General features: G+C 40.9%; 1 protein-coding gene and 1 pseudogene across 3 annotated transcripts in view; both read left to right on the top strand.

Annotated features, from left to right (window-relative positions):
- The window catches only part of LOC146985221 (P2Y purinoceptor 1-like), a 254,253-nt pseudogene that overhangs the window by 7,370 nt on the left and 220,775 nt on the right, over positions 1-26,108 (top strand). The gene's annotated exons all lie outside the window — the stretch shown is intronic.
- pfkfb1 (6-phosphofructo-2-kinase/fructose-2,6-biphosphatase 1) lies at positions 1,851-24,986 on the top strand. 2 transcript variants are annotated; one of them, XM_085782971.1, is made up of 14 exons: positions 1,851-2,167; positions 13,001-13,126; positions 14,159-14,255; positions 14,351-14,417; positions 14,711-14,785; positions 16,140-16,196; positions 16,317-16,438; positions 16,998-17,205; positions 19,067-19,213; positions 20,809-20,913; positions 21,555-21,684; positions 22,400-22,462; positions 22,991-23,055; positions 24,135-24,986. In XM_085782971.1, exons 1-14 carry the CDS (start codon positions 2,107-2,109, stop codon positions 24,192-24,194), a joined length of 1,383 nt encoding a protein of 460 aa, XP_085639097.1. In that variant the 5' UTR covers positions 1,851-2,106; the 3' UTR covers positions 24,195-24,986. The 2 variants fall into 2 exon arrangements, with proteins under 2 accessions (XP_085639097.1, XP_085639098.1); XM_085782972.1 differs by lacking the exon at positions 1,851-2,167 and adding an exon at positions 7,636-7,744.

The following is a 26,108-nucleotide window of genomic DNA, read 5'->3' on the forward strand; positions in this document are numbered from 1 at the left end:
ATGTAACAGAGATGTTCAACAGTTGGTTGGATACTAATCACTGATTCTAATCATACTACATAGTAATCATGAAGTTGTACTCAAATTAGGACAAATGCACACCACACTTCATTCTGCTTGTGTTGACGATGCACAAAGGAAACACATGTGGTTGCAGTAGAAAGAAAGTAGAGAAAAGACTGATTTGTGGTCTGTGACTCGGCTCCAGAACCGTCTTACAGCCGACCCAGTTTGGTTGACATTGTCATCGTCTTCATCATCATTTCAAACCATTTCCTGTTTATTGCATCTTGCTCATTTGTTGCACATATACTGCTGAAATAGTATTGAATAGAATTAAAATGCATCATAAATATGTGGAACATCTAGAGCCCACAGCATATTAACATCGTATCGGTTGTGAACACGCTACACAGTCTTTAGTGTGTTAGTATTTACCCTGGATTTGAGACACAGTGTCCCTTCCAGTGCTTGTGTATATAGTATATAAGTATATGTATACAGTAGCCTGCAAAAGAATGGGAAATCCAGGAGACTTGAGTTCTCAGAGAACTTTGACCAACACTGATATTTGGGCCCTTTTCCTTTTCTGTCAGTTTGAACATGGAAAAGATGAAAATAATATATATATGTATTGTTTAAAGCTGTACAGAAATGGCCGTTTGTCCTGTTTGTCGCCTCCTTCCACTAGTTGTCGCATGAGTTTACCCGAGTAAGGAAAACAAATTTGATTGGTCGTTATCAAGCGGGCGGGATATTCAATGTTTGGGGCGAGACCAAGCTCAGTAGCTGATGATTGATGAATCGTGAGCAGCATGACACATAATTAGTGTGCCTGCGTTATCCAATGCAAAAAAAAACTACCACACTTTCATCCCAGATTTACTCGAAAATAGAATTTTGCACAAAGTTTGGGCTCCATCGTCTGATAGATGAGTTATTACACTAATGTTAGGACCCACAGTGGAATCAAAATCATTTTTCTTTTCTGCACTGCAAAAACTTAAAATCTTTCCAAGAATATTTGTCTTATTTCTTGTCAAAATGTCTCATTTCTAGTCAAAACTAAACTCTTTTCATTTAAAATGAGACTCGTCACCTAAAAATCAACTTGTTTTTAGATCTTTTCACTTGTGAAAGCAAGTTGTTTTTGTACTTGTAATAAGAAAGAAAAACTTGCTCCACTATCAGATTTTTCTACTTATTTCAAGTGAAAATCTGCTTGTAAAGTAAAAAGTGTCTAAAAACAAGCTGCTTTTAATGTGATGAGTCTTATTTTAAGTAGAATGAGATTTGTTTTAACTAGAAATAAGACAAATATTCTGGGTAAGATTTTGAGTTACTCAAAAAAGGAAGAGCGCGCACACTCAAAAAGAAAAAGAAGCAGTCAGGAGCTGCTCGGCTAGTGAACAAATTTAAAAAGACCAAGAAGCCAGCAACACTCAGTGTCTTTCTCATGTCTTTATTGCCTCACTGGTACAGGCAGCTACCACAGACTGACTGTCCAAACCAGTCTGTGGTTGAGTGTTGCTGGCTTCTTGTTCTTTTTAAAAAGATTTTGAGTTACACCTTTAATATCTTCCACTTGATGAACTGTTCACATTAACAGACATTTTAAACAGAGGGGGCCCAAACATTTGCATGCCACTGTATATACAGTATGTGTGTATATACAGCGATGGCCCTACAGCTGACACAACACTGACCTCCATGACATGATGATGATAAGGGACGGCCGTGTCCCCGCCGCGTCTCCCTGCACAACCACCGTCTCCTCCTCAGAGACCTTTGCACTTGTTATGACGCGCTCTCTCTCTGCGTGTGTGTACGTTGTGAACTCTGGCCCTGGCAAACAGTAAAGGCCAAGCCCAGTGTGCTGCTATCATATGTCCATGTGTACGAGGGAAAAGAGACGGCGGGGAGGGGGAGGGGGCAGAGGGGTGTGGGGGTTGGATTGAGTTGGGAATACTTTGGCATTTAGTTTCTTAAAAAAGAGCATCGGTCCCGTCGCCCCCGGCCACATAACCCCCCGTGTGTGTGGATTGTGTGGATGTGTTGTTGAGCCGCTCTGCTGCTGCTGCTGCTGCTGCTTCCCTCGGTCGGACCATGGAGCTGCCCCCCCCCCAGCTGGAGCATGTGAGGCTCCGCAGCCGCTGTGACAGCGCAGGTGAGATCACTGCTGCTGCTGCTGCTGACAGCACGCCGCTACAACTACACAACACAACACACTGCAAGGCTTCTGCTCTTTCATGACACACAAAGCTGACAAGACAGACTCACACTGACTGAAGGAGTAAAAATAGAGTCTGTGATGTCACGCTGCAGCAGCAGTGAAGCAACTTCCATGTTTAGGTAAAGAAGACTGAAGCGTGGTGTTGTGTTGTGTTGTGTTGTGTTAGTCAGTCTGTTTACAGGTGAATGATTTGCAGGATTAGAGATTAGAGATGATGATCTGATCTGATCTGAGGTTGTTTCAGACACTCAGGTTCTGCAAACACCAGATAAAGATGACGACGTCGTCTCTCTCAGACCGCCGGCTGATTATCAGACTTCTTGAAAAACCCACAGATTCAGGGGGAAGTTGTGAATAAAAGAGAAGTGTAAGAACCCTCCATGTGTGTGTGTGTGTGTGTGTGTGTGTGTGTGTGTGTTGGGTTTGTACAGTAACACGTTCCCGTCTCTTAATGGTTGATCTGATCCCAGAACAGGAAGATCTGGCTGTTACTGGTTGTCAAGTCAAGTCAAGTCAAGTCAGCATTTATTTGTATAGCACATTTAAAACGACAGCAGTCGACCAAAGTGCTGCACATAGGAGGGTAGACAATTAGATAACAGTGTTCTCAGTGTCTCTGTGATCGCTACTCAGGAGAAAACGGCTCGTTAGACTTTGAACACGGACCGAAGCTTCATAAATGATGTGTTCCTTAGCAACAAGTAAAGTTACTACAGGTGAACTCATTTTATACTAAAACCGAGGGAATATACATGGAAGTGTACTTTTGAAAACTTAAAACGACCTATAAAGTATACTTGTAGAAACTTAAAATGTTCCAATTTAGTCCGAAGAAGTATTAAATTAGTATATTTTCTGGTATGCTACAAGTACATCGTCCATACAGTATACTTGCTATACCTATACTCAAGCATATTTAATAAAATGAACTTCAGGTATATTGCTAAAGCGTTGCCTGTTTAAAGGACTTGATCACTTGATCCACACCGGCCTGAAGCACTGACCCAGTTATTGGGGTCGACGTGTTTCCACTCTGTCGCCTTCAGCTCCGACCCAGAATGTTCTACAAGTTTATTTTGATGCTGATTATGCAGGATTATTCAACTGGTCGTTACACTTTCCATTTCCCATCCAGACCCGGTAGCTTTAATGATTCCCAGTCTGTTTCCAGCACCAACAGTAAGACTGGTTTCTGCTAACCAGCTGTTGTAATGCACACAGCGGTCCAACACATGCAGCGTTTTTAAGATCTGAGTGAATGATAGTGAAGTGTCACGTTCCTGGATGATGCCAGATCTCAGGTTCATGTTGACACTGCCCCCTGCTGGTCAGACACCAGAACTGAAACCTGCCACCACACTTACAGTACAGGGTTCCTATGTGTACTGGAAAAGCTGGAACACCTGGATAATGGTTGACCAGTTTTACAGTTGTGGAAAACACACGGAAAATGAGAAAAAAAAGTAAAATGTCCTGGAAAATTGTCCTGGAAAGGGATTTATTTTCCAATGAAAACTGTGGACTTTGAGTTGCTGAGTGTTTCCAGTGTTGGAGCTGCTGAGGGACGGATGGAGGAGCAGCTCAGAGCTGGAGCGGCCTGGGTTAAACACTAAAACTACATGTTTTTGTGTTGTTCTATAATAAATTTCTCATATTTTTTTTTTTTTTTTTAATTTCATAGATAAGTTCAAGAGCCACAGACTGCACATCTAAGGGATAGTTCAACATTTAGTCAAATTGGCCCATTGCCATAATCCCTATAGTCATAGCAGTAGGTTCGTTACCTTTAATTGTCGGTGCAAGCTATTTTTAGAACGGCGGAGCAGAGCCGTGAGCTGCTCAGAGCTACGCTACGGAGGCTCATTATGGGATTTCTTGGTTTCCCTCATCAAACTCATCAAATACACAATCCAACAACTCCACAACACTCTGGTGGACAAGTTGTGAGCTGCACATTCACCACACTATGAGATAATAACACAACGTTACCACACAGAGTTGTTTTAGAGGGAAATTCATGCAAAACCACTGATGCACGTTGCCTTCAGGGACAGTTTTTCATCAACAGTCTCTGGATTTCCCTCTAAAACAACTCTGTGTGGTAACGTTGTGTTATTATCTCATAGCGTGGTGAATGTGCAGCTCACAACTTGTCCACCAGAGCGTTGTGGAGTTGTTGGATTGTGTATTTGATGAGTTTGATGAGGGAAACCAAGAAATCCCATAATGAGCCTCCGTAGCGTAGCTCTGAGCAGCTCACGGCTCTGCTCCACCGCTCTAAAAATAACTTGCACCGACAATTAAGGCAAGGCAAGGCATCTTTATTTATATAGCGCATTTCATACCAAGGCAACTCAATGTGCTTTACATGAAGACAAAACATTAAAAAAAAGAAGCATAAGACAGAATAAAAACAAACAAAACACTAAAAACAGAGTTAAAAGCAAGAGCAAATGCGGTAACACTTTACAATAAGGTACACAAAATTACAGTAGTTACTGAGGAACTAATGAAGAACTAATGAGGAACTAATGAGTAGTTAGTGAGGAATTGAGGTACACAAAATTACAGTAGTTAGCCTACTGAGGAACTAAGGTACACAAAAGTAGAGTAGTTACTGAGGAACTACTGATTAATTAACTATTAGTTAATGGTCAGTTCTTCAGGAACCCCTGATCAAATTTCAGAGGAGGAGTTACTGAGGAACTAATGAGGAACTATTAATGATCAGTTCTTCATTAACTCATGATCAAATTTCATAGAAAGTTAATCACAACTTGATGATTAGTGAACTAGTTACTTCATCAGTACAGAATCATTACTCAATAACATGTCCAGTAGTTAACCTTTATGACCTAAAGTGACACATAATGAGTGGTTTTTCATTTCTTCATCTTCATCTTTACATTAGTAGTTCCTTAAAAAGATCACAGACAGCAGGATTCTTTAGAAGATTTTATTCATTAATTTCAGACCACATACACATCAATATGACAATCCATGTTGCCTTCGAAATAAATATGATGTTTGTCACATGTTTGGTAGGCTAAATGAATGTATCATGGGGCTGTGTAGTACTGTATACTGATCACACCGTGGTTCACAGTAAAGTTGTTTGAGGTGCACAAAATTTAGAGTAGTTATTTACTATGAAACAAATTTGGAATGAATGAGGAACTCACTATTAGTTAATGGTGAGTTCTTCAGTAACTCCTAATGAAATTACTGAGGAACTAACTATTACTTAATCATTAGTTACCCTTTTTGTGTACCTTAAGGTAAAGTGAGACATCAAAATGAGTAGGTAACGAGTACTGAATCATTACTGAATCATTAGTTACCCTTAGTTATATTTTTCTTTTGTTCAGACAATGAAATCAAGGGTGATGTTACCTGCTTGACAGTTTCGACTGTGACTCCAGTCTTCCTCAGAAGCCTCATCCGACATGCTGCTGACGTGTCATTTATCAGCTATTTATCGGCCAGCTGATACGTCAGCAGCACGACTAATGATTAAGTAATGATTCAGTACTCATTACCTACTCATTTTGATGTCTCACTTTACTATAAGGTACACAAAAAGGGTAACTAATGATTAAGTAATAGTTAGTTCCTCAGTAACTTGATTAGGAGTTACTGAAGAACTCACCATTAACTAATAGTGAGTTCCTCATTCATTCCAAATTTGTTTCATAGTAAATAACTACTCTAAATTTTGTGCACCTCAAACAACTTTACTGTGAACCACGGTGTGATCAGTATACAGTACTACACAGCCCCATGATACATTCATTTAGCCTACCAAACATGTGACAAACATCATATTTATTTCGAAGGCAACATGGATTGTCATATTGATGTGTATGTGGTCTGAAATTAATGAATAAAATCTTCTAAAGAATCCTGCTGTCTGTGATCTTTTTGGAACTACTAATGTAAAGATGAAGATGAAGAAATGAAAAACCACTCATTATGTGTCACTTTAGGTCATAAAGGTTAACTACTGGACATGTTATTGAGTAATGATTCTGTACTGATGAAGTAACTAGTTCACTAATCATCAAGTTGTGATTAACTTTCTATGAAATTTGATCATGAGTTAATGAAGAACTGATCATTAATAGTTCCTCATTAGTTCCTCAGTAACTCCTCCTCTGAAATTTGATCAGGGGTTCCTGAAGAACTGACCATTAACTAATAGTTAATTAATCAGTAGTTCCTCAGTAACTACTGTAATGTTGTGTACCTTAGTTCCTTAGTAACTACTGTAATTTTGTGTACCTCAATTCCTCACTAACTACTCATTAGTTCTTCATTAGTTCCTCATTAACTAGTACTCTAATTTTGTGTACCTTATTGTAAAGTGTTACCGCAAATAAAAGTAAAATAAAAGAAAATAGATAAAGTTTTAAGTTCTCAGCCATAAGCACGTGAAAAGAGAAATGTTTTTAACCTGGATTTAAAAGTGCTGACAGTTGGGGCTGATTTCAGTTCTGCTGGTAGTTTAAAGGTAACGAACCTACTGCTATGACTATAGGGATTATGGCAATGGGCCAATCTGCCAAAATGTTGAACTATCCCTTTAAACCAGACTTCTGGGGCTGAGAGAGGAAGAAACATAGAAATAAACTGGTTAAATGTACAAAATGAGGTTCAACCGTGGAAAACAACACCTCTATGTGTTGGCGTGTGGTGTGATAACGTCTGTCAGACTGAAGCAGCTGGACAAGTCCTGGAAAATGATTTAAATGAAAGAGTTGGAGCTCCGACTCGTCTCATTAGTAAACAGCTCGTGCAGCTCTGACTCTGCTAATCTGAATTCATGAGGGGTTTGTTCCCTCAGCTGCTCCACTTGTGTCCCACCACCACTTCTTCTCCTTCTCCTGCTTCTTCTGCTTCTTCAAGCAAATATTTCACTTGAAATAAGTAGAAAAATCTGATAGTGGAGCAGGTTTTTCTTTCTTATTACAAGCACAATAAACTTGTTTTCACTGGCAGATTTTTCTACTTATTTCAAGTGAAAATTAGTTTGAAACAAGTGAAAATGATCTAAAAACAAGTTAATTTTTAGATGATGAGTCTTATTTTAAGTGGAAAGAGATTAGTTTTGACTAAAATTGAGACATTTTGACAAGAATTAAGACAAATTTTCTTGGAAAGATGTAGAGTTTTTGCAGTGTGCTGCCAGCTGCTGCTCTCAGGTCAGTCCTAACCTGAACCAGATGGAGAGGCCAGACGAGCAGCATGGCCTCAGCCCCCCCCCCCCCCCCCCCTTCCTGCTCCACCAAGTGTTTCTCCTTAGCAACAGTCAGCTGACTGCACTAGGTCGTGGTGTTTGCTGAAGCAGACACATGCACACAGCAGCAGCAGACGGTGACAGAGCTGCTGTCCTCTCCGTCGGCCTCATGGCTCTCACCGTCACCGAGCACAAGACGCTCACGCAGACGCCGCTGCTCAAGATCTGGGTCCCGTGGATGGGCTGCAACCTGAACCGCAACCGCCGGAGGGGATGTACGTGAGTCTGGAGCTCAGTCTGGTTGCTGCTGCTGCTGCTGCTGTGTTGTGTTGTGTTGTGTTGTAGTGTAACTGTTGTCTTGTCTGTAACAACATCTCTGTCCCTCCTCTGTTGCTCACCCTGAGCTTTCTCCTGGTTTTCCCTGTTAAAAGGGTTTTTTCCATGGCAAGGCAGTTTTATTTGTATAGCCCGTTTTTTTACCACCAGTTTGTCTCAAAGGGCTTCACATCCCATCATAACAACATCCTCTGTCCTTAGACCCTCACATCCACTGAGGAAAAACTCCATGGAAAACCCTTTTAACAGGGAAAACCAGGAGAAAGCTCAGGGTGAGCAACAGAGGAGGGATCCCTCACCCAGGACGGACAGACGGGACATAGATGTTGTTACAGACAAGAAAACAGTTTATAGTTTATAACACAGAATGTGCAAAATATATTGAAATATGGAAATGTTAGCAGGAGTTGATGGAGTTTTTCCTCAGTGGATGTGAGGGTCTAAGGACAGAGGATGTTGTTATGATGGGATGTAAAGCCCTTTGAGACAAACTGTTGGTAAAAACGGGCTATAGTAATAAAACTGCCTCGCCTAGTGACCCTTCAGCTCGGGCCGTCTGCTCCTTCAGGTCTGAGCTCAGGCCCGACGGTCTGAGGGACCGGGACCGGTGCCAGGCTGATCCAGATCAGATCAGATCAGTCTCTCTGCTCAGTCTGACGTGACCTCAGGTCCTCTGAGCGTTGTGCTGACGCAGCAGCTTCCTCCTCCATTCATTCATTCATTCATAATGGAACAACCTGGAGGCCGACGCTCACTCCACACGCGGTTTCATCTGGACTCGGTCTGGTTCTGCAGCTCCACCGGCACCGAGCCGAGCTGTCCTGCTGCTGCTGGAGAAACCACCGGCTGCTTTCTTTTCTTTTAAAGGCCCATGCTGTGCACTTTTCTCTGGGTTTATTTCCCTAACAAGATGTATCATTGGTTTTGAGTAGCTGTGATCTGCTTCATATGGTTTCTACTGCCCCTTTCTGTTGCCTCTTTCTGGAGCTCTAGCAGCCACAGGTCATTTGGCCAATCAGAAGAGAGAATGAGCACCTCTCCTCTGATTGGCTCACTGTTTTTGAGTGGCATGTGGTCGGGCCAATCACAGGCAAGTAACTGAAACCTAAGCCGCATTCATAAAAATTGAAAAAAAAACAACTGGTCGCGGTGGGCGGAGTTACCTTGTGTGTGACATCACAGAAAGGAGGAAGTGCTATCTGCTCGTCTTAAAGGGACAGTTCCTACAAATGGGCGGTGTGTGTTTCTCCGTTTATGACCAGTTTGATGCATGGGGCAGTTTATACGTCTATCTATATACATCTATATCATCTATATACGTGGCCCAGAGACCTCCCCAAGCACCAAAACATAACCAAAATCACATTTTTCATGCCATGGGGCCTTTAAAGCCCAGACACAGACAAACATGCAACAACTGGGTCATGACTGAGTGAGACACACACACACGCTCTGAAGTGTGTGTGAGGAGTTTCTTTTCCTTCGAGCGGCGGCTCCACATCTCTGTAGTCAGATCTAGGTTCTGGGATGTATCCAGTGATACAGACGGATTTATCTTTATATTTAGGGACACTTGTTGTGCAGAGCTGAGGTTTAACAGCAGTGGTTTGTTCACTTCAAGCTGCTCCGGTTGTTTCTGTCTTCTTTTCTTTCCACATCTTCACAGGTGTATACAGTATATTTGAATATCTCTCCCCTAAATGGAGGCAGTTTGCCCCTAAATTTGATACAGTGCAAGTAAATTACTACCTGCACATGTGCAACCAGTGCATTTGCTTTTTTTTCTTCCTTTCTAACACTCAAAGAGTCTGGACGAGGTGCATGAGGATCATGAATGAAAAGGAAATGTGAGGAAAAGTTGATTTTTGCCCCTAAATTCTCTGCTTGTGCTCCTGAAATGTAAAGTTCGGGGCCACTGTGCCGCTTGTTAGTTTAGTTTCTGCAGATGATCAGTAATTGAATGTGTGTGACGACGTGTTGTTGAACTTGTGAGTTTGTTGTGTTTAGTTGTTGCTCGGACAGTTTTGTGTGTCACGGCGCGCTGCCAGACGACGAGCAGCCAGATCAGACACAGACATCTGAGCTGCAGCGCCGCGCTCTCATTCTCTCCTAATGAAGATTACCTTGGCAGCCACACACACACACACACACACACACACACACACACACACACACACACACACACACACACACACGTCCTGCAGAGCGGAGCCTCACAGAGGGATTTGATCAGCTGAACGTGACGCTGATGTAAACACATCACATGTAAAGCAGCAGTAACAGCCACATGTTAAAGGAATAAAACATGAGATTCAGTCATTGTTGCCTCCCCCTCATGCTGATGAATACTCTGGAGTAGTTTTTTATTCCTCAAAGGTCATCTGGAGACCCGGGAGGCCGGTTCCTAGTCCAACCAAAACTTTATATGAGAGTAATAGGGCCCGACACAAAAACCTCCATAAAACTACACAACAACCATTTAAAGGGACAACGAGGAGTTTTGGAAAAGCGAAGTGTTTCCACACTACATTTATGAGCCTCCGCACCGTGAAATTCTTTGACCGGTGCAAGACAGACTCATGTTTTCATTCATCAAGAATTAAAGTCAGAGGTTGGAAGACGATCACATACCGTCGTAGTTCCCACCATAAACGGAGATTCATACGGCGGCGTTATTCTCATGACTCGCCACGAAACCGAAAGTAAAGAAACGCTGGTCGGCTCGCCCAGCATTTCCACCACCACTAATAATAACAAAATAACCATAGAGACAAAACCATAGATTTATCTAAAATGGAGCCAAAAATGGAGCCATAACGTAGATTCATCCACATTAATATGAGACTTTTTTATAACCAAATAGAAACTCCTCCTTGTCCCTTTAATATTCCTCCACACTGCTCGTCCACTGCAATCCAAGTGTCCTGAAGGGGAAAAAATGAGGGGGAGGGCGAGTGCTGCAGAGGCCAAAGGAAAAAAGGTGAAAAAAATGTGTAGAATAGCTCAAGGTGCTCTTCAAGGGAAAATAAGTGACAATAAACTGGGGAAAAAACTGACTGTCCTGAAGGGGGTTGGTCCAGAGTTTACTGGAAAATACCTCATTTAGGACGTTTTTACAGCCTCAACAGTCCTGTATTGAATTTGAAATGCGACCAGATTTGCCTCAATGAGGTAGTTTCCAGTAAACTCTGGACTATCTCCCTTCAGGACTCTTGGATTGCAGTGGACGAGCAGTGTGGAGGAATATTAAATGGTTGTTGTGTAGTTTTATGGACGTTTTTGTGTCAGGCCCTGTTGACTTCCAGATGACCTTTGAGGAATAAGATTCAAGATTCAAGATTCAAAGGTTTATTGCCATGTCAACAAGTAGAATCAAGTTGATAGGAATGTGTCTTGGTTATGCTCTCACAGAGAAACAATGCAGTACTCCCACCACATACACCACAATAAATAAATAATACACACAATACCGTACAATGCAATATACGGGGAGGACAATGCCCAGCAGCGTCACATTCAGCATAAGTGCCAGTGCGAGGAGAAAGTGCAAATAAAAGTGATTAGTGCAAAAAAAACTACTCCAGAGTATTCATCAGCATGAGGGGGAGGCAATAATGACTGGATTTCATTATTTGGTGAACTATTCTGTAGTGACTTCTTTTCCTCTTGCCATAAAAGAGAGTCACTCACTGTTGCTGATGTAGTTAGCTTATAGTTGACGCGTGCATGGTGCTAGTAAACCCAATTGCCACAACAAAGTTTACCATAAAAAAGGGATTTATTTGTACAAACCAGTGGAACAGGTCTTCATGTCACAGCACAGCATGTCACGGTCAAAGAATTGTTTGCTTCCAATCAGCAACACCTGCCGATCGTTAGCTCGGTTTAAATAAGCTCCCGTGACCTATGACCCACCTCACTTCCTGAGTGAGCGGAAGTTACAAAATAAGACACAAAAATACATACCAAAATAAAAGTCCAGAATGGCTCCTACACCGGCCCCTAAATTGCTTTCTGGCGGTAGACAAAACAATTTACAAAATATACATATGAGGAGCCATAATTTACACAAATCAAAAACAGTCAAGTTCATGTTTCATATAGTAGCTACCACAGCTCCAATGGCCACGGTGACGGCTGGCAGGTAGCTCCCACAGCTCCGACGACAACCCATGGCCCCAATAGCCACGGCGACGGCGGGCAGCTCCGCTGACGACCCATGGCCCCAATAGCCACGACCCGCGGCCGCAATGGTCACGGTGACGGCCGGCAGCTCCGCTGACCGCAGCCCCAATAGCAACGGTAACAGCTGGCAGCTCCAATGACGACCCGCGGCCCCTATAGCCACGGTGCCCGCAGCTCCAGCCGCTCTGCTCCGCCGCCGCTGCTCCGTTGTCGACCCACAGCGCCAATCGCTCCGCGCCGCAGCCGCTGTTTCCGCCGCGTAGCTCCAGCCGCTCCACCCCGATGACGACCCGCAGCCCCTATGGCTCCGATCCGCACCGGTGATGACCTGCAGCTCTGCTCCGCAGCTCCTCCACACCAAGCGCTCCGCGCCGTCGGCGACCCACAGCTCAGCAGCCGCTCCCCTCGCCCCACCGCAGCCCCTATGGCTTTGGTGAGGGCCAGCAGTTCGGACAGCTCCGCTGTGGCAACAGCCCCAATAGCCCTGGAGACAGCAGCAAGGTGGCGTGGCGTGGCTCAAACCCACTCCACTCGGCATGAACGGCCGCTCGCTCCCACCATGCTTTCCTCAGTCCACAAATGAAGCAAATTCTTTGACTTAATGTAGTGACTTCTTTTCCTCTTGCCATAAAAGAGAGTCACTCACTGTTGCTGATGTAGTTAGCTTATAGTTGACGCGTGCATGGTGCTAGTAAACCCAATTGCCACAACAAAGTTTACCATAAAAAAGGGATTTATTTGTACAAACCAGTGGAACAGGTCTTCATGTCACAGCACAGCATGTCACGGTCAAAGAATTGTTTGCTTCCAATCAGCAACACCTGCCGATCGTTAGCTCGGTTTAAATAAGCTCCCGTGACCTATGACCCACCTCACTTCCTGAGTGAGCGGAAGTTACAAAATAAGACACAAAAATACATACCAAAATAAAAGTCCAGAATGGCTCCTACATATTCCTTTAACACCTCTATGTGTGTGTGTGTGTGTGTGTGTGTGTGTGGTGGTTGCAGCCTCGGTGCCTCAGTTCTGTAACTCTCCTACGCTGATCGTGATGGTGGGTCTGCCGGCGCGGGGGAAGACCTACATCTCCAAGAAGCTGACCCGCTACCTGAACTGGATCGGAGTTCCTACCAGAGGTCAGTGGTGGTGATGTCACTGCACATCTGGACCGATGTGCTCATTCACACAACAGAGATGATGAGGCTCGGTGCAGATAGAGGAAGATTTTTTTTTTATTACGATGAAATAATAAAGAAAACATTATTTTTTTTCTCTCAATTAATGTATTGGCAATTTTGGTGATTCACATATAAGCTAGGTTTAACTCAGGTATCAATATAAAAACATTTAAAACAATATAATGCTTAATAAGTAAACAAAAGAAATGATGTCTTTGTTCAGGCGAAGAACAAAGTTTGGCGGGAAAGAGAGGGTCAAAGGTCAGAGGGCAGAGTTGCACTTTACTGATGTTTTGTTATGTTTTAAACTTTATTAGTTGTGTTTGTCCTGTCTTTTTGTACAGTGACCTTGAGTGTCCTGGAAGGCGCCTATAATTAAAGGGATAGCTCAACATTTTGTCAAATTGGCCCATTGCCATAATCCCTATACACTGCAAAAACTCAAAATCTTCCCAAGAATATTTGTCTTATTTCTTGTCAAAATGTCTCATTTCAAGTCAAAACTAAACACTTTTTACTTCTTTCAAGCCTAATTTAACTTGAAATAAGTAGAAAAATCGGCCAGTGAAAGCAGGATTTTTGTGCTTGTAATAAGGAAGAAAAACTTGTTCCACTATCAGATTTTTCTACTTATTTCAAGTGAAAATCAGCTTGAAAGAAGTAAAAAGTGTCTAAAAACAAGCTGCTTTTTTACGTATAACTATGTATATATATGTATAAATATACTTATTTTAGTTATAATGAGATTTGTTTTGACTAGAAATAAGACAAATATTCTTGGTAAGATTTTGAGTTTTTGCAGTGTAGTCATAGCAGTAGGTTCGTTACCTTTATTTATTTGTCGGTTGAGTTGTTTTAGAGCTAAATTCATGCAAAACTGCATGAAAACTATTATTATTATATAACGCTGGGGTCTTGTGATTTTAACCCCTGATGTAAAGACAGAGTTAATTAAATAAGTTTTAACCTCAGTTCTTCTGTTGTCACCAGTGTTCAACGTGGGTCAGTACAGACGAGAAGCTGTGAAGATCTACAAGAACTTTGAGTTCTTTAAACCAGACAATGAAGAGGCCATGACCATCCGCAAGTAAGGACCACACAGAGTTTTATATGTGTGTGTGTGTGTGTGTGTGTGTGTGTGTGTGTGTTATCTGACTTGTCATCGTGTGTTTCCTCTCTCAGAGCGTGTGCTTCAGCCGCCCTCAAAGACGTGGCCTCCTACTTCTCTAAGGAGCAGGGACAAGTCGCTGTGAGTAGAAGAAACTAAACTAAATAATGACGTCAGGATTTTCTCCTGTTAAAGTCTGTGTTGAAAAAAATTACGCTGAGGAGTTTTAAAGACACCGTAGTGCTGAATTCAGCTGCTGGATTAATAATAATTATTATAAAATGAACTTTACTTGTAAATATTCTAGCAGCGTGTGATGTGTATAACAGCCGTGTCCTGTGTGTAACTAAGGTAACAGCCGTGTCCTGTGTGTAACTAAGGTAACAGCCGTGTCCTGTGTGTAACTAAGGTAACAGCCGTGTCCTGTGTTCCAGGTGTTTGACGCCACCAACACCACCAGGGAGAGGAGGACGGTCATCATGGCCTTCGCTAAGGAGAAGGGCTACAAGGTGAGCTCAGCTCTGATGCTGAAGAGATGAGGTCTGGGTATCAAACGGGTTCAGACACATCTGTGGACAGATGTTGAGGGTTAGGGTTAGGCCTGTGTGAATCTGTCTCTGTCCTTTAAACCCCATAAAACCGTCACCTAGGAGACAAAACGTCAGGTACACTAAACCAGTGGTTCTCAACTGGTGGGTCGGGACCCAAAAGTGGGTCTAGACCCGTTCTGGATGGGTCGCAGACAGCTGGTCAAAAAAGTAAATAATATTTAATGCACATCTGATGTTGGACATGTCTTTTATTTTGAAAAATAACTTATTTTGAAAGGCACGAGACACGTGAACACATGCAGTTGTAATGCTCCTCCTCACTTTCTGATTATTTGCTCCATTTGCTCTGAATGCAAAGATATCAGTTTCTTGTTTTGTTTTGTTTTGTGGGTCTTTATTTTGTGCAGTTTGATATTTATTCACTTTAGTGAACATGCTCTGAATGCAGAGATGCATCAGAAGTCAAATATATCGTTTTGTTGGTCTCCATTTTGTGCAGTTTGATATTTTTTTATTCACTTCCGTACATGCAGTTGTCATGGTAACTCCTCAGTTTCATTCATGTGCTCTGAAATGCACTTTGCTCAATAAAGAGCTAAATGAGTTTTTAAAGGCTTTAAAAAAAAAATTCTTGGTTTGAATTCTATAAAAGTGGGTCACTACTTAATGACCATGGGAAGATGTGGAGCCCAGAGTGAGACTAGTTGAGAACCCCTGTGCTAAACACCTGAGGAACTTGTGTCCAGCTACTTGATAACAAGTTTCATCCAGGGAACAATATTATTAATAGATTTGACAAACAGTGATTTACATGCAGAAAATTACAATTAATCACATGTCTTCTGTGTTGTACATCAAAATCATCAGGAAAAATACACTGCCCGTCCAAAAATAAAAAGTCACACACTCTAATATTTCCTCCTTTACTGTACCTTTGATTAGGGCGATAAGCTTCTGCAATGTCACAACATGTATTTTCCTCCAGAGTTGCATTCATTTTTCAAAGATTCCCAATGGGGTTCAGGTCTGGACTCTGTGGTCACATTGGACGCATACATGCAACATAGCTGAAGCATCACCATCCATGCAGTAATGACCCAATGGGAGGCTCTGACCTGTTAGCTTAGTTAAATCCAGGTGTTTTTTTTGGATGGGCAGTGTACTAATAATTAAAAAGGTTAAACTTAAAATATTTTCTTAAGGTTAGAAGTAAAGAGTAAAGAAAGTGGGCTTTCATAATTCACACATGAAAACCTAAGTGTTGAATAGAAAACATGTTGAAATGAAGTCGTTTAATTGATTCCTGATGCAGGTGTTCTTCGTGGAGTCGATCTGTGACGACCCAGAGATCGTTGCAGAGAATATCAAGGTGAGATTCACCGTTACATCACTGTCATTCTGTCAGATCAGACATGTTTTAATCTTAGTGTAACTCAGTCAATCAGAAAGTGAGATGTGTTGTTGAATTTTTTAAAACGTTTCTTTCCAGCAAGTGAAGTTTGGGAGTCCAGATTACGTGGATCGTGACATAGAAGAAGCCATGGAAGACTTCGTCCAGCGCATCGACTGCTACAGAGCCTCGTACACGCCCATAGACGACGAGAAGGACCGGTAATCTCCCACAATGCCTTTCTCCTTGTGTGATATCAAAGGGGGGCAGTGGGTTTTTCCCACTAATCTTCATTGCACTGCAAAAACTCTAAATCTTTCCAAGAATATTTGTCTTATTTCTTGTCAAAATGTCTCATTTCTAGTCAAAACTAAACTCTTTCCACTTAAAATAAGACTCATCACCTAAAAATGAACTTGTTTTTAGATCATTTTCACTTGTTTCAAACTAATTTTCAATTGAAATAAGTAGAAAAATCTGCCAGTGAAAGCAAGTCTGTAGAAAGAAAGAAAGAAAGAAAGAAAGAAAGAAAGAAAGAAAGAAAGAAAGAAAGAAAGAAAGAAAGAAAAACTTGCTCCACTATCAGATTTTTCTACTTATTTCAAGTGAAAATAGATTTAAAAGAGGTAAAAAGTGTCAAAACAAGCTGCTTTTAATGTGATGAGTCTGATTTTAAGTAGAATGAGATTTGTTTTGACTAGAAATAAGACGAATATTCTTGGTAAGATTTTGAGTTTTTGCAGTGTAGTTTTTAATCTTTATTCCTCTGAATGTGGACAGGAAACTCTCCTACATCAAGATCTTCGACGTGGGCAGTCGGTACCTGGTGAACCGGGTCCAGGACCACATCCAGAGCCGGATCGTCTACTACCTCATGAACATCCACGTCACGCCCAGATGCATCTACCTGAGCCGCCACGGAGAGAGTGAACTCAACCTGCTGGGTCGCATCGGGGGAGACTCCGGCCTCTCGCCCCGAGGACAGAAGGTCAGAGCTCACAGGGTTAAAAGGATAGTTCACCCACAATTCGAATTTCACTCCCCCCTCATGTGGACTAAGGGCTGGGAGAAGTTTCAGAGTCCTCCGTGGCTTCTCTGAGTTACAGGGGGTCTCGGCGTAGCAGTGCATGTCCATATGACGGTTGCAAATGGATACCAACTGTCTTCGTAACAAAAAGACACACCAAAAAACATCCAAATACCTCCATGCTGCTCGTATGTAATGTCCCTCTTGTATTGAAGCCCCGACATGAGAAATTGTTCTGAAAAAAATTAAATAAGTCTATATTTCAAGCTTGTTTTGTAGCGGAAGCTTCTCGAAGCTCCTCTTCCTGGTCCGTCCAAATCTCGCGTGATTTGCGCCGGTGTCAGTAATCGCACTGACACCGGCGACTTATTTAATTTTTTTCGGAACAATTTCGCATTTCAGGGCTTCAATACAAGACGGACATTACATACGAGCAGCATGGAGGTGTTTGGATGTTTTTTGGTGTGTCTTTTTGTTACGAAGAAAGTTGGTATCCATTGACAACCATTATATGGACAAATACTGCTGCGCGGACCCCCCCCCCTGTAACTCAGAGAAGCCACGGAGGACTCTGAAACTTCTCACAGCTCTTAGTCCACATGAGGGGGAGGAGATAATGAGTGAAATTTGAATTTTGGGTGAACTATCCCTTTAAAGCCCCGTTATGGAGCTTTTAACTGGATAGGCAAAAGTCTGTGGTTTCTGCTGATGTGTCTCTGTTACCTACAACAGCAAACGAGCCCATCAGTGTGAAGATACGCTATTTCTAAGTCGTCTAATTCTAGACCTCTGGAAGGCATGGTCGGGTCGCACCACTGACCAAACCATATGAATACACTGCAAAAACTCTACATCTTTCCAAGAATATTTGTCTTATTTCTTGTCAAAATGTCTCATTTCTAGTCAAAACTAATCTCTTTCCACTTAAAATAAGACTCATCACCTAAAAATTAACTTGTTTTTAGATCATTTTCACTTGTTTCAAACAAATTTTCACGTTTTTTCAAGTAGAAAAATCTGCCAGTGAAAGTTTTTTGTGCTTGTAATAAGAAAGAAAAACTTGCTCCACTATCAGATTTTTCTACTTATTTCAAGTGAAAATCTGCTTGGAAGAAGTAAAAAGTGTCTAAAAACAAGCTGCTTTTAATGTGATGAGTCTTATTTTAAATATAATGAGATTTATTTTGACTAGAAATTACATTTTTGACTGGAAATGAGACAAATATTCTTGGTAAGATTTTGAGTTTTTGCAGTGTAGATACATTATACGCTGCTAAAAAAAAAAAAGACGTAAGTCCCGTCTTCTTTCCGACGTTTCCAAAACAAATCTACACTCGCCAGCCAGACAAACGTCTTCATGACGGTGGGAAATGCAGTCTTCATTCCACCGCTTTCGTCCACAGGGGAATCAACACTAAGTCTGTACAGGGGCTTTAAAATAAGACTCATCACATTAAAAAGCAGCTTGTTTTTAGACACTTTTTACTTCTTTCAAGCAGATTTTCACTTGGAAAAATCTGATAGTGGAGCAAGTTTTTCTTTTTCCTATTATAAACACAAAAAAACATTAACTTGCTTTCACTGGCAGATTTTTCTACTTATTTCAAGTGGAAATTAGTTTGAAACAAGTGAAAATGATCTAAAAACAAGTTCATTTTTAGGTGATGAGTCTTATTTTAAATGAAAAGAGTTTAGTTTTGACTAGAATGAGACATTTTGACAAGAAATAAGGCAAATATTCTTGGAAAGATGTAGAGTTTTTGCAGTGAACCACCAACCTGCTGAGGTTTTAACAGTTCTCTCTCTGTCTCTCTCTCTGCAGTACGGCAACGCCCTGGGAGCCTTCATCAAGAGCCAGAACATCAAGGACCTGAAGGTGTGGACGAGCCACATGAAGAGGACCATCCAGACTGCAGAGGCTGTGGGGATGCAGTACGAGCAGTGGAAAGCTCTCAACGAGATCAACGCTGTGAGTTTCACACAACGGGATCAAACTCCACCACATAGAGGAGCCCAAATGAGAAAACAGTATCGACGTTTATTAAACAGACTAAAAGGAAACGGAGCTTCACCTAAAACCATCTTTTTCTTGTTGGTTTAGAAAAAGTTTTATCTGTAAATACGACATTGTTTCCAGAAACACACACGTCCACTCTGATCCACTGAAAACAACTCTAAACGCTGCAGTACGTCCTCCAGGCCCGTGTGTGGCGCTAAAAGTAATGTAAAGTAAAGTAAAGTAATGTAAAGTAAAGTATGCCTTTATTCATCCCACGACGGGGAAATTTGCAAGTTACAGCAGCAGTACATACAAACAAACACACTCACACATGCCGTGCACACTGTGGTGGACTGGTAAACAATATATAGATATAGACATTTATAAATATAGGGCAACCAAGATATTAAAAGAAATATAAATATATATATATATGGCTAAAAAAATATCAAAGTGCAATCGTGGATGGGGCGGGGGGGTTATTATTGCACATAGTGATGGGGTTTTTTTTCTGGTCTAAAAATTAAATTAAATTAAATAGGAATATAATGAATGAAAATAAAAATAACTTTGTTTTTCATTAACGGTGCCTTCAAGCAAAATGAGAACTTATGTTCAGATGATGAACAAGCTGGTGACACAAAACACATATATATTCATCCTGGTTTTCTCTCCTGCTAGACACCGGGCATCTTTTCTTCTGATTCAATCCAGTCCAACTTTATTTGTGAAGCACTTTAAAGCATCTAGTCTGGTTGTAAACACAAAGAGGGTTAGAATGACATCGGCTTCTGTTTAGCACGACTGCAGGATTTATTCTCATAAAGCCAAACACGCACGTTATTAATTATCACAAAACCTAATAAAACGTGACACTTCAGCCCGTCACCACAACAAAACAACACAACACAAAACAAACCCTTGTCTTTCCTGACCTTAAAGCAGTTAAAACACAAAATTACTCAGCTGTATTTTACACAAGTAGCTTCGATACTCTTGACCCTTGTTTTGGGACACAGACACTAGAGAAGTTAAACCACCTGTATGTAAACACACAGAGGCTACACGGCGCCCCCTACTGACATGTGAGAGTAAAAACAACAACAGTTCAATGAAATGAGAACTGAAATCCCATTTTTTGACACAATAAAATGAAAAAAAAAATGAAAAAAAAAACATATTCATAGGGATGTCTAGTTTTCTTTTTGTTAAACCATTTCCAACACAATTTTTAATGCACTCAGTATTTTTTAACACACAATGAACTGTACAACTACTTAAATGACAACATATTTTCTGTCTACAGTATACTGTTTTTAATCCTTTCTTCTCTATGAATTAAATGTATTTTTAACATCTTTTTTAACCTCAATGAACTTAGTTTTTAACCCTTTACACAACCACAGAGGAATAAAGGACGACAGTAATAAGAGACATAACTGTTCACATAAAGCACAAAATGACATACAAATAAATGAAAAGACTGGTGGTGTGTATTTCAGACCGTGTGTGTGTTCACCACAAACGATGTGATGATGCAACATGACTCTCTCTCTCTCTCTCAGGGAGTGTGTGAGGAGCTGACCTACGAGGAGATCCAGGAGAACTTCCCGGAGGAGTTTGCCCTCAGAGACCAGGACAAGTATCGTTATCGTTACCCCAAGGGCGAGGTAGGAATAACTCTGGACACACACTGTGGCGCTGCGTCGGAGACTTTTAAGTAGAAGTTTCAGAGTCCTCCGTGGCTTCTCTGAGTTACAGGGGGTCTCGGCGTAGCACTGCATGTCCATATGACGGTTGCAAATGGATACCAACTGTCTTCGTAACAAAAAGACACACCAAAAAACATCCAAATACCTCCATGCTGCTCATCTGTAATGTCCGTCTTGTATTGAAGCCCCGACATGAGAAATTGTCCCGAAAAAAATTAAATAAGTCTATATTTCAAGCTTGTTTTGTAGCTTGTTTTCGAGAAGCTTCCGCTACAAACAAGCTTAAAATATAGACTTATTTAATTTTTTTCGGAACAATTTCGCATTTCGGGGCTTCAATACAAGACGGACATTACATACGAGCAGCATGGAGGTATCTGGATGTTTTTTGGTGTGTCTTTTTGTTACGAAGACAGTTGGTATCCATTTGCAACCGTCATATGGACATGCACTGCTACGCCGAGACCCCCTGTAACTCAGAGAAGCCACGGAGGACTCTGAAACTTCTCCCAGCCCTTAGTCCACATGAGGGGGAGGAGATCATGAGTGAAATTTCAATCTTGGGTGAACTATCCCTTTAACACACCGTTCCTCTGCAGTCGTACGAGGACCTGGTCCACCGCTTGGAGCCGGTCATCATGGAGCTGGAGCGTCAGGAGAACGTCCTGGTGGTCTGTCACCAGGCCATCATGCGCTGCCTGCTGGCTTACTTCCTGGATAAACCTGGAGGTACAGACCATAATGTCACTTATATCACACTATGATGTCATTTATATCACACTATGATGTCATGTCATTTATATCATACTATGATGTCATTTATATCCAGCCAATAGAACCAGTCATTACTGGTCTAGCCCATATTATTCTGCTCAGCTTCATAGTGTAGTCTATGTGATACTCAGGTTTACTCAGTATACCACTGTAAATGCATAAATACTTCACTATACCCAGTACAACAAAACTATCTAACTAAAGTAAATGTCAGTGGTTCTCAAAGTGGGAGGGTTGACAGGGTTCAAGGGGTCCACAACTTTTCTTTGAAATTTTACCACTTTTTCCTAGAATTTTTTTAAACTTTTTTCTTCTTCAGAAAAGTTATCACTTTTTAAATTATTGTTTGACTTTTTTTTTTTTTTTTTTAGCTATTAAGACAATTTAGAGGATTTACAGTGCAAATCCAAGATTACGATTTTTAAAAAAAAGTTCTTTAAAAGAGCTCAACATGAAAAGTTGTGTGCAGCTGTAATTTGGAGATTTACCAAATTAAAGAGGTAAATTAAACCGGTCCTTTTATCAAAGTTGATGATGTTGCACTCTTCCCTGCATTAGGACACAGACACACTGACTTTATAACCTTATATGAACACAGATCTCTAATGTTTAACCCAGAGTTACGTTGTTGGGTTGAGACGTTAACCTTCTCGTCTTCGTCCCTCTGCAGCCGAGCTGCCGTATCTACGATGTCCTCTCCACACGGTGCTCAAACTCACACCGATAGCCTACGGTAGGTCGCGTTGTGTGTGTCCTCCATCATCCTACACAACTCCCGTCTCTCTGTAAAAACCTCTACACTGCAAAAACTCAAAATCTCTCCAAGAATATTTGTCTTATTTCTTGTCAAAATGTCTCATTTCTAGTCAAAACTAATCTCTTTCCACTTAAAATAAGACTCATCACCTAAAAATGAACTTGTTTTTAGATCATTTTCACTTGTTTCAAACTAATTTTCAATTGAAATAAGTAGAAAAATCTGCCAGTGAAAGCAAGTTTTTTGTGCTTGTAATAAGAAAGAAAAACTTGCTCCACTGTCAGATTTTTCTACTTATTTCAAGTGGAAAATTTGCTTGAAAAAAGTAAAAAGTCTAAAAACAAGCTACTTTTTAATGTGTTTAGTCTTATTTTAAGTATAATTAGAATTATTTTGACTAGAAATGACATTTTGACTAGAAATAAGACAAATATTCTTGGTAAGATTTCGAATTTTTGCAGTGTACCGACTCTGTTCTCTCCTCTCTCTCTCTTCACACTGCAGGATGTAAGATCGAGTCCTTTTTCCTCAACATTGAAGCCGTCAACACTCACAGAAACAAGCCCGAGGTGAGTTTCCACAGACTCAACACTTAGATCTGCCAACAGTTTCATACGTCTGAGTGTATTGATGAAATTATTATATACGGTTACAGTTTACACACTGAGGCTGGATCATTAAGTCATTTTTCCAACAGCTGTTTTAGTTTCAGTGACTGCTCCTTTAACCCTTAGAGGTCTGAGACTGCTTCGGTTGTTTTCAAATACTTTTGATTTGACCTTTATTAATAGACCACATAGAAAAATATTCTCCACAATCATTTCGTCGTTTAGTATCTTTTTATTTCCCAGCAGAACTTCACCTATATGATCTGAATTATTTTTTCACTTTATTAACAAATTCAATCAATCAATCAATCAATCAAATTTTATTTATATAGCACCTTTCAAAGCAAATAGATGCCGTTCAAAGTGCTTTACATTTTGATTGAACAATATATATATAGGAGGTAAAACAAGAAAAAGATAAGAAAAAAATAAAATATAGAAATAGAAAATAGATAAATAAAATAACAACTTTTAACAACAATTACATTTTATAAAATAGAATAGAATAAAATGCAGGATAGAAATAGGAGAAAGATAACAGTAAAACAGAATAAAATCACTATGAGACTATAGCATAAAAGCCAGATTAAAAAGATGGGTTTTTAGCCTACGTTTAAAAGTGTCAATGTTTGTAACTCCTCTCAGCCCAGACAAAGATGACGTAGATTAGCATCAGCTGATTCCAGCACTTTCTTTCTGTTTTGTAAACTGACAAAAAAAATGGCACCTGCCCCTCTCATCCCACTTTTACGCTCAAATTAACAGCATCGTATCTCCGGTTTTACTCGGTCTATCGACGTCAAACAGAAAGTGGGAGAGAGTTTCTAATCTCGACTTCCCAGTGAAGCCGACAGCAGCGCTGCAGGTGACCGAGCGGTTTTGTTACGGCGCTTTGAAAACGTCACGCGACCCGATCACACCGGCGCTCAGGTACAAAGCTTAGCATAGTAGTTCGTTTTTAACCCTTTGTATGCTCTGGTCGTTGTTCACAGTGAGGTGAACAACCTCTCAGTGTTTGTGTTGTGTTGTTGTTGTTGCAGAACGTGGACATCAACAGAAACCCAGAAGAAGCTCTGCAGACGGTTCCCGACCACGTCTGAACGTCTGAACGTCTGAGCGCTGCTTTCACTGCAAAAACTCAACATCTTACCAAGAATATTTGTCTTATTTCTAGTCGCTACAAACCTCATTCTACTTAAAATAAGACTCATCACATTAAAAGCAGCTTGTTTTTAGACACTTTTTACTTCTTTCAAGCAGATTTTCACTTGAAATAAGTAGAAAAATCTGATAGTGGAGCAAGTTTTTCTTTTATGCATAAAAAACTTGCTTTCACTGGCAGATTTTTCTACTTATTTCAAGTGAAAATTAGTTGAAACAAGTGAAAATGATCTAAAAACAAGTTAATTTTTAGGTGATGAGTCTTATTTTAAGTGGAAAGAGATTAGTTTTGACTAGAAATGAGACATTTTGACAAGAAATGAGACAAATATTCTTGGAAAGATTCAGAGTTTTTGCAGTGTTGGGAGAAGGAAGAAGGAGGAGGAGGAACGGTCCCGGTCCAGATGGAGGTTCAGGAGTGGATTTGGTGGGAACATCTGGACCTGAACATCTGGACCTTCAACGTGTCTGTGAAACGTTGTGTTGTTTCTGACCCGACTGTGATTTTCTCTGCATCTTCAGTGTCACGTTGTTTACAGGAGAAGGAGAGGAAGTAGCCACTTCATGTAACAGTTTTTACTGATAACTTCATCTGTTGTTGTCGATCTTAATCCTCATGGGGGGCGTCAGCACCCCGACAAACTAAAGGCCTTTTGTTGAATGTCTGATATCAGATTTGTGTAAAGTTTTGTGATTTGGAAACAGATTGTAAATAAACCGTGTGAAAGAAAGAGTCGCTGTTTCCCTGTTTGTTGTTCCTCAGAGAACAGATCAACACTGCAAAAACTCAACATCTTTCCAAGAATATTTGTCTTATTTCTTGTCAAAATGTCTCATTTCTAGTCAAAACTAATCTCTTTCCACTTAAAATAAGACTCATCACCTAAAAATTAACTTGTTGTAGACAATTTTTCACTTGTTTCACACAAATCAACCAATTTTCAATTGAAATAAGTAGAAAAATCTGCCAGTGAAAGCAAGTTTTCTGTGCTTGTAACAAAAAAGAAACTTATTTCAAGTGAAAATATGTTTGAAAGAAGTAAAAAGTGTCTAAAAACAAGCTGCTTTTTAATGTGATGAGTCTTATTTTAAAGCAGAAGCAATGCGGTGGTTTTGTCTAACTTCCTGTCAGCAGATGGAGTTAGCAGCCCCCGCCCTCGTCATGGATCTATTGGTCCTCGTCCCTACGTCACCACATTCATGCGCATCCCTTGGCTGCACACACAGAGAGGACTGCCCCTTTATGCCGTTCTCTCTCCTCATTGGATAAAGGTTGTAGGATACAAGGAAAGTTTTCTCCTGGGCTCAGAGCAGAGCAGAGTGACTGACAGACCCGTGTTTCAGACCAAACACTCTATAGAAGTGATTGCTGTCGGAAGATACAACTATTTAAGACTTAGATTAACACAAACATTCACCTGACTTCTGATTTAAGTAGAATGAGGTTTGTTTTGACTAGAAATAAGACAAATGTTCTTGGAAAGATTTTTGGAAGAGTTTTTGTAGTCCAGTCTGAACATTGTGTCTGTGTCGGGTCGGCAGCTCAGTCAGTGTTGTTGTTGATGATGATGAACTCTCCCACAGAGAAGCCAGAGATTAATTTAACAAATGACACACAGAGAGAGAGAGAGAGAGAGAGAGAGAGCTCAGTAATAATGGGCCTTTGTCAAGTTGTGAGTTTCACATTTGGGAACAATTTTAAGGACCGAACATGAGAGTGGAGCAGCACTCACTCACTCACTCCCTCACAGCCGAGAGGAGGAGGAGAGGAGGAGGAGGGGGGGGTTGTTTTTAGTAGAGGGGTTCTTTCCACAAACAGTCGGGCGGGGGTTAAATCTCTGCTCTTCCTCCTC

The sequence above is a fragment of the Trachurus japonicus genome, chromosome 7 (genome assembly GCF_045865225.1).
Source record: "Trachurus japonicus isolate A0001 chromosome 7, Traja_1.0".
Taxonomy (NCBI): domain Eukaryota; kingdom Metazoa; phylum Chordata; class Actinopteri; order Carangiformes; family Carangidae; genus Trachurus; species Trachurus japonicus.